This window comes from Marmota monax, unplaced genomic scaffold, assembly GCF_021218885.2.
Source record: "Marmota monax isolate L192 unplaced genomic scaffold, Marmota_monax_Labrador192_F-V1.1 WCK01_AAM20220418_F8-fsc00010, whole genome shotgun sequence".
NCBI classification, from domain to species: domain Eukaryota; kingdom Metazoa; phylum Chordata; class Mammalia; order Rodentia; family Sciuridae; genus Marmota; species Marmota monax.
The window spans coordinates 20,950,545-20,965,351 of NW_026692321.1; the positions used below are offsets into that span (position 1 = coordinate 20,950,545).

The following is a 14,807-nucleotide window of genomic DNA, read 5'->3' on the forward strand; positions in this document are numbered from 1 at the left end:
CCCCCTTGTCTGTGCAGTCCCCACCCCACCTCCAGGGGCTCCTCCCACTGCAACGGCACAGAGGCCAAGTGAGGGAGACCTTACTGTTCTTCAGTGTTTTGCTCCAAGATCCCATAAACAGAGACATGTAACCTGACAGGAAAGAGATCTATGCAAAGGAAGACTCCTCCCTCCCCTGACCCCACCCCACCAACAGTGCAGCAGACTGCAGATCCCTTTTCCTCCAGAGTGGCAGCTTCTGTGTGGCATTTGTGGTGGCCAGGTTTTTAGTTTTCTGATACCTTCTTTTCTTTTTGCCATGCTGGGGGTGGACCACACCCAGGGCCTTGTCCATGCTAGGCAAGTGCTCCATCACTGAGCTAAGCCTCCAGCTCCATCGGAGGTTCTGTTTTTGTTTTTAATTTTGACATCACTAGAGAACTTAGTGTGGAGCTTGGAATAGGGAGTTCCTGCTTGGATGCTGAAATTCCCAACATCTTTACCTTTCAATATTTGAATGGGTTTTGTTGGGGGTGATGGAGATTTTTCAGAAAATTGCAATTTACAGACTTGATATATTAAGAAAATTGATTCAGAAAGGAATCAAAGCTACAAATAATTAGGTCAAGAATGACTTTTACCAAAATAATGCCTTCACAGGACATTTATTAGGTTTTCACTGTCTGTGGAGTTAAAACATCAGGAGATTATGAATGCATGGCTTTTTAAATTTAGATTGAGTGTTAATCTTTAGTAGTATTCATTCCTATAACTGTGTCTGAGAATGTGGACCCTTAACAGAGTTATTCTTTTATTTTATCTTATTTTTCATTTTGGTTAATTCTAGCTGCACTGAAGAGCAGTCTCCAGTTGTAACGTGGACTTGTCTCTCTTTCCTTTCAGTTCCATTGATAAAGAGCTTCATGCTCTGAAGCTCGCTAACTGGGTGCCTGCACACGTAGGATTCTTATGTCTTCTTGATGAGTTAACTCTTTTATTATTATTTCATGTCCCATTTAGTGTTCCTTATTCTGAAGACTACTTTGAGACAGTGAAATTTTTAAGACTTCTATGGTAAATTTGCCAGGAGGAGGACACTTGGAATTACTAATAATTCTAAAAATTGTTTTGATATATATTTTCTTTAGGTTGGGACATTAAGATTTTGTGGAACAACTGAATTTGCAAGTGGGCAGTGGGCTGGCATTGAATTAGATGAACCAGAAGGAAAAAACAATGGAAGTGTTGGAAAAGTCCAGTACTTTAAATGTTCCCCCAAATATGGTAAGGTTGATGCTATTTAACTTACTAAGGATTAACTAAAAATAATCAGATTTTACTCTTTTATAGATTTTTTTTTGATGATGATGCTGGGGATTGAACCAGGGCTGACGCATGCAAAGCTCACACTCTACTACTGAGCTGCACCTCCAGTCTCTCTTACAGTTTTTAAATGAAACTTTTCTCCTGACTACTTATATGATTGATGAGGGGAATGGGGATTTAGCTAGAAGTTTGCTGGGGCCGCTGTGAGCCAATCATCAGCTGGCAGCTGGAAGTTTGCTGGCAGCTGGAAGTTTGCTGGGTCCCCTTCGGCTGTGGCTCTCAACATCGTGGCCCCAGCAAACTTCTAGCTGCCAACTGATTGGCTCCTGTGCAGTGATGCTCATTGGGCTGTTTCCCCGCCCTTTCAGACCATGGAGCTGCTCATTGGGGGACTTTTTTTTGGCTCTGCCCACTCGACCCAGCCAATCAACCTCAAGAGCAGGAGGAGTGGGGGAGGTTGAAAGGCTTGGGGGAAGCCTGTGGTGGCAGTTGGGCTCTGAGGGTTTTTCCTGAGGAGCTGTGTGGTTTGGTGTGTGTGTTCTAAAAATAAAGTTCGTTCCTTTTAACAAGTGGCTCCTGAATTGTGCCCAGCCAGACTGCCGCACTGGGTGTTAGGTGGCTGCCTGGATGGGTGTGGCATTCACCATGAGCCAAGCCGGGAGGAGAGGAGTGGGGGAGGTCAGGGAGCCAGCCAGCTGCTGGAGGTTTTTACTGGATGAGGATGAATATTAGTGACTCCAACTTCTGTTGTGGCTTCCTGAAGGAGAGGTAGGAGTGGTGCAGTCAGGTTGCAGGCCTTGCCTCAGATCAGCATCTCTATAGAAGCACTCAACAGATGTTAACCCTTGGCTCTTATAAATTTACGAAAATTACTAGTTTCTTTTTTGTTACATTTAGGATGGAGCCTTGGGGATTTGTCTACTAAGAATTTTTTTGTGTTTACAAAATTTGCTCACTATGTAAAATTTAAAAAACAAAAAAGGAGAAAGAAGAAAATAAAAATCACCTGTACTTTTTTTTCCTCTTTAGTATTTCTCCCACAAAATTTGGATCATGTATATAGTAGTTACATGTTCTGCATCTTTACTTGACATCCTATTATAATTTCCCTGAATCTTTAAGTATTATTTGAAAATGGGATTTTTTAAGGGCTCTATTTCCTTTAATTTTTCCAATTGGGTGAAAATTTCTGTTTGGATTCACATTTCTCTGGTTGTGGCAAAATAGAACATTTAAAATGTTTTGTTTTACTATATGTATTTTTTGTGTTATTAGCAGTTGTCTATTCATATTATTTGTCTATTTAAATTGATATATTAGTGTTTTCTTAAAAAAAGAAACTGATATGAGTTTTAGAAAATACATTATTTAGAATATTGGCCCTTATATTTATTATAGATATTTTGCTCAATTTGTCATTTGCCTTTGAACTTTGTTTGCAGTGTTTTGGGGCATCTAGTTATACACAGTGAAAAGGCTTTTCCTTTATAAATTGTTGTATTGCTTTCATTCCTTGATGGATAGTTCTTTCTAATCCAAAGGTTAGTAACAATGTATTTTATTACTTTGAATATTTTAATTTTTTTACATGTGATTATGTAATTCACTTAAAGCTTACTGGTTAGTGGTGTAAGATTAAAGTTTTAATTTTAGTTTTCCTCTGGTAACTGTCAAGCAGACTAAGGGCAGGACCAAAAACCGTTAGCTACATACACACAGAGCAGATGTAAATCAGACTTAGGGGAAATAGTTTGTCTAGAAATTGCATGTGGACTTCCAAACCCATCATTCCAAGGTATTGATTCAGCTCAGCACCCCAAGAGCAGTCAGTCCTGCTTTAGGTACCAAGGCCTGCTGGGGTGGGGATCCTGTGTTGGATGTATGAAGGTGGGAGTAACCCTTCCTGCTGACTCAGCCAGGCTCCCTAAGGTACTTAAGGTGGAGGAGAGTTGGTGAATCCCCTGCAAACCAGAAGCCCAAACATTTGTTTCTTCTGAGCAATGTTTCTCTTTCTCTGTTTTGAAATCTGTCCTTTTCCCTTCCTTTAATACAAATTAAGTTCTTATAAATGCTGTGGTCTGTTTCAGGATTGCTTTTTTCTAATGATCTTTTGATTCTAGCACATATTAGTTTTTTTTTTAATTGTAGAAGTTTTATAATAAATTTTAATACTCGGTGGTAATACTGGCTTAATGTCTTTTAATAATTACCAAAGTGAATACATGAACCTAGTTTGATAAGTTGATTTATATTCTAAAGCTTATTAAATGAATCCAAACCCTCCTTTGACTTATCTTTCCCTGCCTTCTGAGTCTGGCTCTTTAGCGGCCAAAGCTTTTTCAACTCCTTTTAGCTGTATCTTCTGATATTAGTATCCATGTTTATAAATAGTATATTATATGACTCTTCCTTGATTTTTCCAGCTTTAAACATCTGTTGGCTTAGTATTTAGAGATTCATTGCTCTTCTCTTCTAAGTCAGTTTCTTTCTTGTTGTTTTAGAGGAGCCTACTGTTCAGTAGCTTTCTGACAAAGGAAGCATGAGAAATAAAATGTTTTGAGACTTTCCATTCTAAAAATGTGTTTATTTTTCTGGGCAGGGAGTGCATGCTTGTAATTGTAGCAGCTTGGGAGGCTAAGGCAGTAGGATAGCAAGCTTGAGATCAGTTTCAGCAATTTACCAAGTCCCTGTCTCAAAATAAAAAATAAAACCGGGACTGGGTTGTGGCTCAGTGGTAGAGCATTTGCCTAGGATGTATAAGGTCCTGAGTACTGCAATCAATCAATCAATCAATCAAAAATATTTCTACCATCCTGTATTGCATGATGATGATGGTTTGGGATAAGAAATGTTGAGCACATGTTCCCTCAGTATTTTGAAGGTGATCTTCTATTATCTAATGTAGAGTTTGGTGAACTTTCTGTAAAGGGACAGGTAGTAAGTGGTTTAGGTCTTGTGGGCTACAGCTTTGCCTCTGCTGTTGTAGGGAGGAGGCAGCCACAGACAGCATGGAAACTGTGCCAGAAAAGCTTTACAGAACAGGCGGTGGTCACGGTGTCTCTTGGGTCCATAGTTTGCCCACTACTTTCTCGAGCTTCCAGTATTGTTAGAAGTTTCAAAGTCTTTCTGCCTTTTGTTTTTGACCTTTTTCCTTCTCATGGAAGCTTTGAACATTTTTTTCCCCTTCTTTTTTAGTGTTTTCTTTTAGAGTTCGTACTATTTTTATTCCTACTTGATATTTTAGTGGGGGTTTGGGAGGAACTGGAATTAAAGACATATTTATCTGGAAATTTGTTATTCTTTATTTATTAACTTTTGTGGTACTGGTGATTGAACTCACTAAGCTACATCCCCAGCCCCTTTTATTTTCTTTAGAGCCAGGGTCTCGCTAAGTTGCCCACACTGGCCTCACAATCCTCCTGTTGAGTCCCCCTAGCAGCTGGGAGCACAAGCGAGGGTCCCCACACCAAGCTTTATTCCTTTTTTTTGGAAAATAATTCTTCTTTATGTGTTTATTTTTAGTTAAACCTTAAAGTTGTCTGTCAAGATCCAGGAAAAATCTCATCAGAACTTTGGTTGCCTTCAGTGACCAGATAACTAGACTTGTATACTGTGCTCACTGTGGACTTGGTATCCAGGCTCTGCTTTAACTTTATTTTTGTTTTATTCTTGCTTAGCTAAAAAAAAAAAAAAAAATCTAGAAGAGGGATGGCTCTATAAATGAGGTTTTATATGCTATACATATCTTTTTAATTCATTGAATAAAATATTTAATTTTTAAAAAAACAAATACACTTTATCCTATGGAAAATTTCTGGTCAGACCTTGAAATAAAAACCATATATTCTCCCTGAGATTCAGAAAAAAAAATGACTAATTGAACTCCATTATTACTATATTACTGACACTAATCAAGTAAATTAGAAAAATAATTCGTACTGTTTTTATGTGTGTTAATTTTCAGTTTTCCCATTTATTTACCTATATCTACACATGGAATATTTTTTTAATAAAGTTAATATTGTATTTTAATAATGTATAAAACATGTAACTTGATTTTTATCTTCTTGATTTACTTCTCACGTTTTCAATCTTATTGTATAATCGTCTTGTTTGTCAGTGGTGATACAGCACAGCAGTCTCCCTTATTCTTGGTTTTGCTTTGTGTGGCTTCAGTTAACTATGGTCAGATACAGACCAAGAAATACAGTACAATACAGGATGGGGTTTTGATAGTGAGTACATTTACATAACCTTTGTTACAGTATACTATTACACTTTTCCTATTTTATTATTACTGTTGTTGATTTCTTACTGTGCCTGATTTATAAAGTAAGCTTTATGGAGCTCAGTATATATAAGAAAATAACTCAATACGTGCAGAGTTTGGTACTGCTTGTGATTTTAGCCACCTGCAGGACATCTTAGAATGTGTCCACCGTGGATAAGGGGGGGCACTACTATAGTTCATAGATAACGATTTATCTTGTTGCCAGACAACTTTGTTTTCTCCTCCTTATGAGTATTGCAAGAAGGACATATTTAGGTGTACAGTCTTTTCCTACTACTTGGATTATTTCCTCATGATTAATTTCTGAAAGTGTGATTGAGATATAGTAGTAAATTAAAAATTAGGACATTCTAGTAACTAGAAATGGTTTTGACTTTGAAATCTGTCTTCTCCTTATACTACAGAAATGTAAACTTTTAATCTTTGTGTGCACTTCTAAGCATCATTATTTCTTTACAATTAATTCCATAAGGTTGATTATGTCAGGATTTTTGTGTTCCAGAAAGATTGTACAAAGTTACATTCCCAGAGCAACAATTTGTGTCTTCAAACCCTCAGCAACATCAGATGTCATCGTAGAACTTTAATGTGTGTGTGTGTGTGTGTGTGTGTGTGTGTGTGTCTGTCTGTCTGTGTTAGGCTGTAAGAATTGAGAAGAGTAGAGAGACAAGGAAAAGCTCATGGGTAGGAGACAGGAGAGAGAAAATGGCAAATAAGTGAAAGAAGGAGAGTCAGGAAAGCCAGGGCGAGGTGTGGGATCCAAGGCAGGAAAGCATTTCAAGATGAGCAGAAAAGTGATCCAGGGGACACTTTTTATCTGTGAATAGTGCACTCGGTTTTTGTACTGTCCTGAGCATTTCTACCTGGCTGTAAAACAAATTGTTTTTAATATGTTACGTTTTGGTCATAATATGTATTTGTTAGGTTGTAAACAATAAATGAAAGAGTGTGACTTCCATATATGATGACTTCACTTTCTCTTTTTAAACGCCCTGGAGGTAGACTTGGTATTCTCGCTCTCTGCCATCTCTGCATACTTGGGCTGGATATTTTGTTGCCTGTTGACTCCTTTCTGAAGGAGTGTTGTGCTCCCAGCTGAGACAGGCAGCCCCCACCCCCGCCCCCACCCTGCTCTCCTCAGCACACTTTGGGTTGCTTCCAGTTGTCAGGAACTGAGGGCCAGGCCTTTTGGGAAAACTATATTTTATAGGCAAAAGAATGCATCTCTTCCATATGTAAAGCACTGTAATTAGGCACAATGGGGAATGCAGAGATGAGTAATGTTTGAATTTTGTCTTTAAAAGGTATAAAGTCTGGGAAGAGAGGTAAGACATGGCATAAAAGGCTAAAATGTGAGAAAAACATAAATCCTGATAAAGTAACATGGAAGAATAGGTTTTTATATTATATACTGCATATTTATTTGCCGGTAGCTTAGAAATAATAGAGCACTATTACTTTAAATCATTTCCCTTTCCCCCAGTTTCTTACCACCTGGTTATTTATCTCTTATGTGGCTCTTAAACCATCACTGGTGTGAGTCTTAACTAGATTGTAAGTTCTTTGAGGCCAAGTACCATTTTACTTGCTTTTCCGTCCCTCACTACAGAACCTATACTAGGCTCTAAGAAGGAACTTGCAGATTTATGTCACCAAGCATTTATACTTGCCCCCTTTATTTAAAATGCTTTAAATTGTTTAACACTGACCTAAATTCTTCACTGTTTTTTAGGTATATTTGCACCTCTTTCAAAGATAAGTAAAGCAAAAGATCGAAGGAAGAACATAACACACGCTCCTTCCATGAAAGCCGTGCCTCTCATCAGGTCCCAGAAAATTGATGTAGGTCACGTCACCTCAAAAGTGAATACTGGTAGGTCAAATCAGAAAGGTGGCAATCCTCTTCAGTGTTTTTGCTTTATTCCTGGGATTCCAAATGTCTAGGCTGCTTTGCTCTCTTTCCTTAGCCAGCCGTGAAACCCGAATTGAGTACAACCGCAGGTTTGTGTTTCCCAGCCGCAGTCAGGTTTAAAGGCTTCAGCTTCTAACAAGGGTGGTTCAGATTTGTCTCTCCCTTTCCTTTCCCGTTGTCTCCGTACCTCTAACTTCCCATAATCTAACTCAGAGCTGGCTTTGGTACCTCCAACAAACCTGTGTAAAAAGGCTCACTTCACGTTCCTCACCTGTTCAAGGACATGCAGAGACTCCTGTCACCATGCCCGGACTCCTGACACCAGCAGAGTCCTCCTTCATCTGCTGCAGTCTCTTTTGTTGTTGAGCCGCGGTTTGCGGAATCTCTCCCTGTCTCTGCACTCATTGTGCTTGTTCCTTCCTTCAGCCCCATCTTAGGCACAGGTGTGACTTTTGCTTTGGGGTGTCCTTGCTGGGCTTGACCCCCTTACCCACACTCTCTTTCTCCAAGGAAACTTGCCCAGGGTCTCTGTTTTACCTAATCTCTTTGTTCTCTGGCCTTGTACTTACTTTTTACCCACGCTTCCCAATTGTGAGTTATTACTTTGGATTTTGTCCACTGATTGCTTTATTTGTGCAAATCTATTATTCTCTCTGCAGAATTTTAATCTTTAAATGGGCTGTGAGAATATTCTGTCTTCTATTCAGTGTGGCACATAGCATAGAATTAGGGGCTCAATAAATAATTTGTTAACTCATTAACAGCTGAAATAGAAAGACTTTCAAATGTGATGAGAGAATTGTCTCCAAAAACTTGGTGTGGTGTTTCTATTCTGTTCCATTGGGCTATTTGAATATTGCTGTGTCAAAATTCACTTCATAATTGCTCTAATTTAAAATTAATAAATCTTGATATCCAGTAGAGGAAAGCCTCCCACCTTATTCTTGAAAATTGTCTTGCCTATTTTGGGGCTTTATACATCACACTTCCTTGTTAATTTTAGAATAAGTAGTTAAGTTTCTTTTAAAAAATAATCTGCTGTGGTTTTAATTAGTATTAAATTTAAACCTTAAATCAATTTAAAAAGAACTGACATCTTTACAATAGTCGGTCTTTTAATTATGCACTTAGAATAATTTTCTATTTAATTATGTCCTTTAAAAATATCTCACTATAGTTTTTTGTTTTTTTTTCAATTCTCTTCCACCCCAACCAGTGGATGAGCAGGTACCTAAAATCCCAAGGAAGGGCAACCCGTTTTTTTGAATGGAGAAACTGTGGTCCTAAGAACATGCATGGAGTCCCCAGAGTTCTTTCTGTTTTATTCATAGCTGGACTCTAGAGGCAGAATCCATCTCAGGAGAGTGTATGACAGAGTAGGGAAATGAAAACTGTGGGAGGTGTTGTACTCAGGATGCGAGGAAGGAGTGTCCTGGAGCTGTCAGGGAGATCCCGAGAAGATGGGCTCCAGAGAGTGACCTTCACATATTAGACAGGAACTCCCAGGCCTGTTCCCAGGTTGGGTGTGTATGAATCTGACTAAAGGTAGTGGTCTCTGGGTAGACTGCTTCCCAGGCACAACTGACTACTGGTGGCACAGTACGTAAAATAGATTTGAATGTCACTGCAGAGATTTTGGAAACTCAGTGGCCATGGGAACTGCTGCGCACAGAAGGTGGGCAGAAACTTCTGGCCTGAACCTAACCAGGGTGTGACTTCTGCTGAAACAAAAGAAAACCAACCAACAAAACAACATTCTCCAAAGGGTTTAACATGACTCATTGTCCAATAACAAAACATTCAAATGGGAACTCTAAGATGATACAGATGTTGCAATTAACACATAAAAACTTTAAAGAATAGAATAATTGTAAAGAATAATTGTAACTATGCTCCAAAAATTAAGGGTGAGCTCTCTTGAAACAAATGGAAAGACAGTTTTAGCAGAGAAAACAGAAGACGTGAAGAGTCATATATTGTGTGTACACACACACAAGTAAACCTTGGATGATTTGTGTAAGATCACTGGATTATATCAAGGTCAGTTTCCTGGTTTGGGATTATAGTTTTGTAAAACATTATCTTTGGAGAAACTGGACAAAGTGTACAGGGATCTTTTATATTACTTTTTACAACATGAATTTACAGTGATCTCAATTAAAACTTTCAAAAAAAAAAAAAAAAGGACCAAATGGATGATTAAGACAGAAAAACATAATAATTAAATTATTAAGAAATAAGAAATCTACCCTGCAGGTTGTCTTCCCATTACATTTATGTTGTCTAGTTCAGGCCCTCATCCCTGGCTGCTGTCATAGTTTCCCCAAGTTTCTGCAATCAGCTTCTCCACCTCTGGTTTTCTTTTAGACCTTGAGCTGGAGAAATGTTACATAACCAGGACTCTGCTGAGGCCAGTCCTCCTTTTTAAAGCCCAGTGGAGGCTCCTCCTCTACAGAAGAGCTTCCATTCCTTAGGCAGGCACTCTTACCTGGGAGGTCTTCTGACACCTGTCCATCTAGTCTTACTTCTCCATCCCAAAACTACTCTATTCCAGCCAAGTACTTACCGTGCTCTGTCTTCCTGCAAGAGCTACTTTCTCTCCATTCTGAGCTTCCATTCTTAATTCTTCCTGACCGTACCTCCAGTGTTCTGGGGAAAGATCTCACTTGTTCCTCAAGGCCTATCTCAGTGTGTTGTGGCCTGGTTGATGGCGCACTCATTTATGGTTACAGCAGCAGTTGCTGACTCCTCCTCCTGTCCTCATGAAGAGTATTCTCACATTTTACTCGTGCCATCCATATTGAACCCAGCAGGAACTACCCCCTCAGGGCATGGACCATGCCTTGGTTTTTTTTTTTTTTAATTTTTTATTGATGGTTGTTCAAAACATTACATAGTTCTTGATATATCATATTTCACACTTTGATTCAAGTGGGTTATGAACTCCCATTTGGACCATGCCTTGTTAATCTTTGAGTACCTGGTGATATTCAAAGTCCCAGGGACAGTTCTTTGTTAAAAATGCTTCATAAGTAAATAGAATTCTACCAGACAGAACTTAAAATTATGTGTAGCCCGTTGATTTCCTATTTAAATTATTTAGTTCTGTACAGTTGAAACAAAAGTCTTAATAAGGCAGATTATTATTTAAGAGCTTCCCTGCTCCACGTAAAAGTTTTGTGGGAATAGGGTGTGATAAAGTGGGGTAGTCATTTTCAGAATACCAATGACAAAGTACAGGACTTCTTACCATCTGAACTCTCATAAGTGAAGAATTGCTATAATAATTGGCAAAAATTTTTACCCCAAATTCACTGCACAGAATAACTCCTGCAATGAATTGCATGCAAACATTGGTGAACTAGTTGTTTGCAGGTTCCAGTGAGCTGTGGCCCCTGCATGTCCTGTCTTCAGTTTGCTGTACCTGACAGCATGGTGCAGATGTGCTCACCAGAGGGTGTGTCAGCCGTCAGTGAGGCACCTGTGTGGCACATGCTTTGTATTCCTTGGAAATCCTTAGCAGATCATGAAATTGGGGCATTCATATTGGCTGCAAATGCATTCTTTTTCCTCTAAAGGTAAAATATTGGTTTCTGTGTTTATTATCCAGCATGTTTTCAGAAGAAGATAAGATTTAGATGAAGAGGAATGCATGTACTTTTAAAACAAATACAGTTTTTTGTGTGTTTAATGTTAAAGAAAATTCTCTTTTGCTGAAAGTGCTTTATTTTCATGTCCTAGGATTGATGACATCAAAAAAAGAGAGTGCTTCTGAATCAGCACTTTCGTTGCCTCCTAGTGAAGAATTGAAAACTTTAACAGAGAAAGATGGTAATATAATTTATAACTTCTCAAAATTTAATTTGCTGGTGGAATTTTAATATCATAGAAAAACAGCTTACCATGGGGGTTAAGTTTTAAAGTTGGTAAGGGAAAAATGAGTATGGTAAAAATTACCCTTGAAAATCTCTTAAGCAGCTCATAATAAAGTGTGTACTTTAAAAGAGATAAATTTCTATACTGCATTTCTTATGTAGATAGACTTAGAGAACTACTGGACTGGATTAAAAGAGGGAATAAAAGGAGATTGCATAGTTACAAACGGCCTGACAGCAATGTTTAAGTTGCCTTACCTGTCAAATCCTTAGGTGAGCAGTATTGAACTTTGGCCACCTTAAAACATATTAATGGCATTTTTTTGTGTTTTTTTTTTTAATGTAAATAAAATAGAACTCTACTATCAGTATTTACCTAAGGTGAGAGGTGAGTATGGTGGTCAGATTAGATAGGTAGTTAACATTAATGGATATAGTAGCACCTCCTATTTAAGATTGTGCTGAATCCTTAAAAAACAATTACTTGTGTTATAAAATCTTTTTTTTTTTTTGGAGTGGGGGGTACTGGGGATTTAATGCAGGGGTGCTTTACCACTGAGCTACAGCCTCTGCCCTTTATTTTTTATTTTGAGACAGAGTCTTGCTAAGTTGCTTAGGGACTTGCTAAGTTGCTGAGACTAGCCTTGAACTTGTGATCCTCCTGCCTTAGCCTCCTGAGTCACTGGGATTATAGGCATGTGCCCAAAGTCTTTTTTAACTACAATATATTTGGATGACATCAGGTATTTAATTTAACACTAGATAATCCACAGTTGAGGAAGCTAAATGGAGCATTTCAGAAGGATTTGCCTAGAAAAGCATCTCCTTGGCTCACTTCTTATTTTCTGCACTTGAATGTATTCTTTTGTGTTCCTGTTTTAGTTACCCTGCACGGATCCATCAGCAGCTCCTCCTCTACATCTTCTTTGGAACACAAACAGAGCTACCCCAAGAAAGCGAATGCAAGCAATAATAACAAGAAGACCATGAGCAAAAGCCCTTCTCTGCCATCTCGAGCCAGTGCTGGTATCTATGGCTTTTTCAACCAGGCTTTCTTGGTGTTTTTTATCTTGGTTTGTTTGTAAGTAGATTTGCTCTTTTTAAATGTGTAGAAGGAACTCTTTACTGCAGTCAGATTGAACTACTTGCACTCTTCTTTGTCTCCCCCTGGGCCTTAAGCCAGGTCTCTTCGTTTTGCTGTTGGATATAAGATATTGCATTAATTTTCACTTAAATTTGCTCCTGGGGGTTTCATCCCAACTGAATTTTGTTTCTTGTGTCTTGCCTGTTAGTCTTCTTTAAAAGAGATAAATTCCTGTACTGCATTTCTTATGTAGATAGACTTAGAGAACTACTGGACTGGATTAAAAGAGGGAATAAAAGGAGATTGCATAGTTACAAACGGCCTGACAGCAATGTTTAAGTTGCCTTACCTGTCAAATCCTTAGGTGAGCAGTATTGAATTTTGGCCATCTTAAAACATATTAATGGCATTTTTTCTCACATGCTTCTGTGTCATCTTCATATTTAAAAAGCATGTTTTCTCTGCTTTTACTCAAGTTATTATTTAAAACTATGTAGGACAGAGTCAGACAGCCCCTTCCAAGATGCCAATGGCAGCCTGTCCTTATGTGACTTTTTAACTAACTGGCTAAGGGTCCAGTCCCCTTTTCTCCAGCTGTATGTGAGGATACACAGAACAATTATTTAGACTTGTTGAAATTGTGTTTATTGCAGTTTACTTGTTTACTTAAACAGAAAACTTGTCCAGAAACTTGTCCATTTAGGCCCAAATCGATTTTTTTTTTGTGTGTGTAAATGTGTGTGTGTGTGTGTGTGTGTGTGTGTTCTTGAGGATCAAACCCAGGGGTACTTTACCACTGAGCCACACCCCCAGCCCTTTTTATTTTTTATTTTGAGACAGGGTCTCACTAAATTGCCCTTGCAATCCCTACTGTCTCAGCCTCTAGAATTGCTGGGATTGCAGGCATGCGCCACCATGTCCAGCTCCAAATTATTCTTAATGGCCCTCATGATAACCTCATGATAATTACCGTAGTTCTTTTTTAATACTTGTGCTCCTTTTAGTATTTTACTATAGAAAATGTTCATTACGTAATTTTTTTCTCATTTTAAAATATTAATGGGAAAAAACGAAAAAGGGAAAACCAAAACACCCAGCAGTAACATTGACATAATACTTCTGAAAGTTGGGACCCTAAAACCGGGGACCCCAACTTGGAGATTTTGCCTACGAATGTTCACCTGACCAATTTCTCCTTAACACAGTGAGGCACAGAGGAGAGAAGTTGCAACGATGCAATCCTACTTGTGTGTATTTTATTTATAGATTAAGGTCCCCCTCATTTAGTATTTAGATTTTTTATATTTTTTTTGATTTTTACATGTGTATGTGAGAAAAGAATCACCTTTTTTTTTTTTTAGCTTTTATAAGTAATAGTTCTAGTGGGCCTACACGCTTACCATTTTTCCTTTTATCAATTTGAGTGTTATGTAGATAAATAATAGTGAAGATGAAGACAGTGGTCAGAGTGGGAAAGAAAACCTTTCAAAGGGAGGGGGGACAGAGAATGGAGGTGTGTTTGGAACCCTAGTGACATTTCCTTAATAAATCTGTCCAGAGTGTGGGTAGATATTCCACTTTTCCTATATTTGTTTGCATTTGAAAGAAACGTAAACTTCAGAGAATGGACAATAATGGAAGGACAGGCTAAAGAATTAGAGGAGCAGAAAGGAAGGATTAGGGCAATGGGAGGGGCGGAAGGAAGCTGTGTTCTGGGTTGGCCTCACTGTATCCCATTTTTGATCTTGCCATCTTTGGCCATTGTGGGCAGGCGGATGGGGACAGACAAGGATTTCTATTAATCTGGGTGTACCACCTTTGAGCTGCAAACACCGTGTCTCAGATAATTCCTTGGTTTGTGTCTTATTTTTCATTTTAGCTTTTATGAAAGGTACTATGTAAACTATAAAGTGCTATGAACTCTTGGTTATTAGGGGGGCCCAGGACCTTCCTTCCCCATGGGCTTAGGTTCCTTCCTTTGTCATTGTGTTTTCAGCTTCTCTGTTCACAGAGTGACTTATGTTACTTCCCAGGCCCTCACCTTGGGTTCTCCAGACTTCCCAGGGGGTTGGGTCTTCAGTCTGCTCACATGCCCACAAGACCAGGCCCAGGGGCCCACCTGTTCTCTGCCAGCCTTGGTAATTGGATAGCTTTGGAGATGGTATTTCTCTGGGACTTCTGATATCCAATAGGGTGTATTGTAGGGTTTAGGTTTGAATCAAGTAGAGAATGGTTTTGTTCTTTAATTAGGAAATAAATTGGGAGTAACTGGATTGAGTTATAGACTGATTATCCCTTATCCAAAATACTTAGGACCCAGAAGTGTGTTGGATTTATGTT

At 38.6% G+C, this 14,807-nt stretch overlaps 1 protein-coding gene across 3 annotated transcripts in view; it reads left to right on the forward strand.

Annotated features, from left to right (window-relative positions):
- The window catches only part of Clip4 (CAP-Gly domain containing linker protein family member 4), a 110,948-nt gene that overhangs the window by 76,746 nt on the left and 19,395 nt on the right, over positions 1-14,807 (forward strand). For all 3 annotated transcript variants that reach the window (XM_058578443.1, XM_046441561.2, XM_046441560.2), the window contains exons 8-11: positions 1,128-1,263; positions 7,329-7,469; positions 11,250-11,339; positions 12,266-12,409. In XM_058578443.1, coding sequence (XP_058434426.1) covers positions 1,128-1,263; positions 7,329-7,469; positions 11,250-11,339; positions 12,266-12,409 — 511 coding nt within the window. The remainder of the gene's footprint in view (positions 1-1,127; positions 1,264-7,328; positions 7,470-11,249; positions 11,340-12,265; positions 12,410-14,807) is intronic.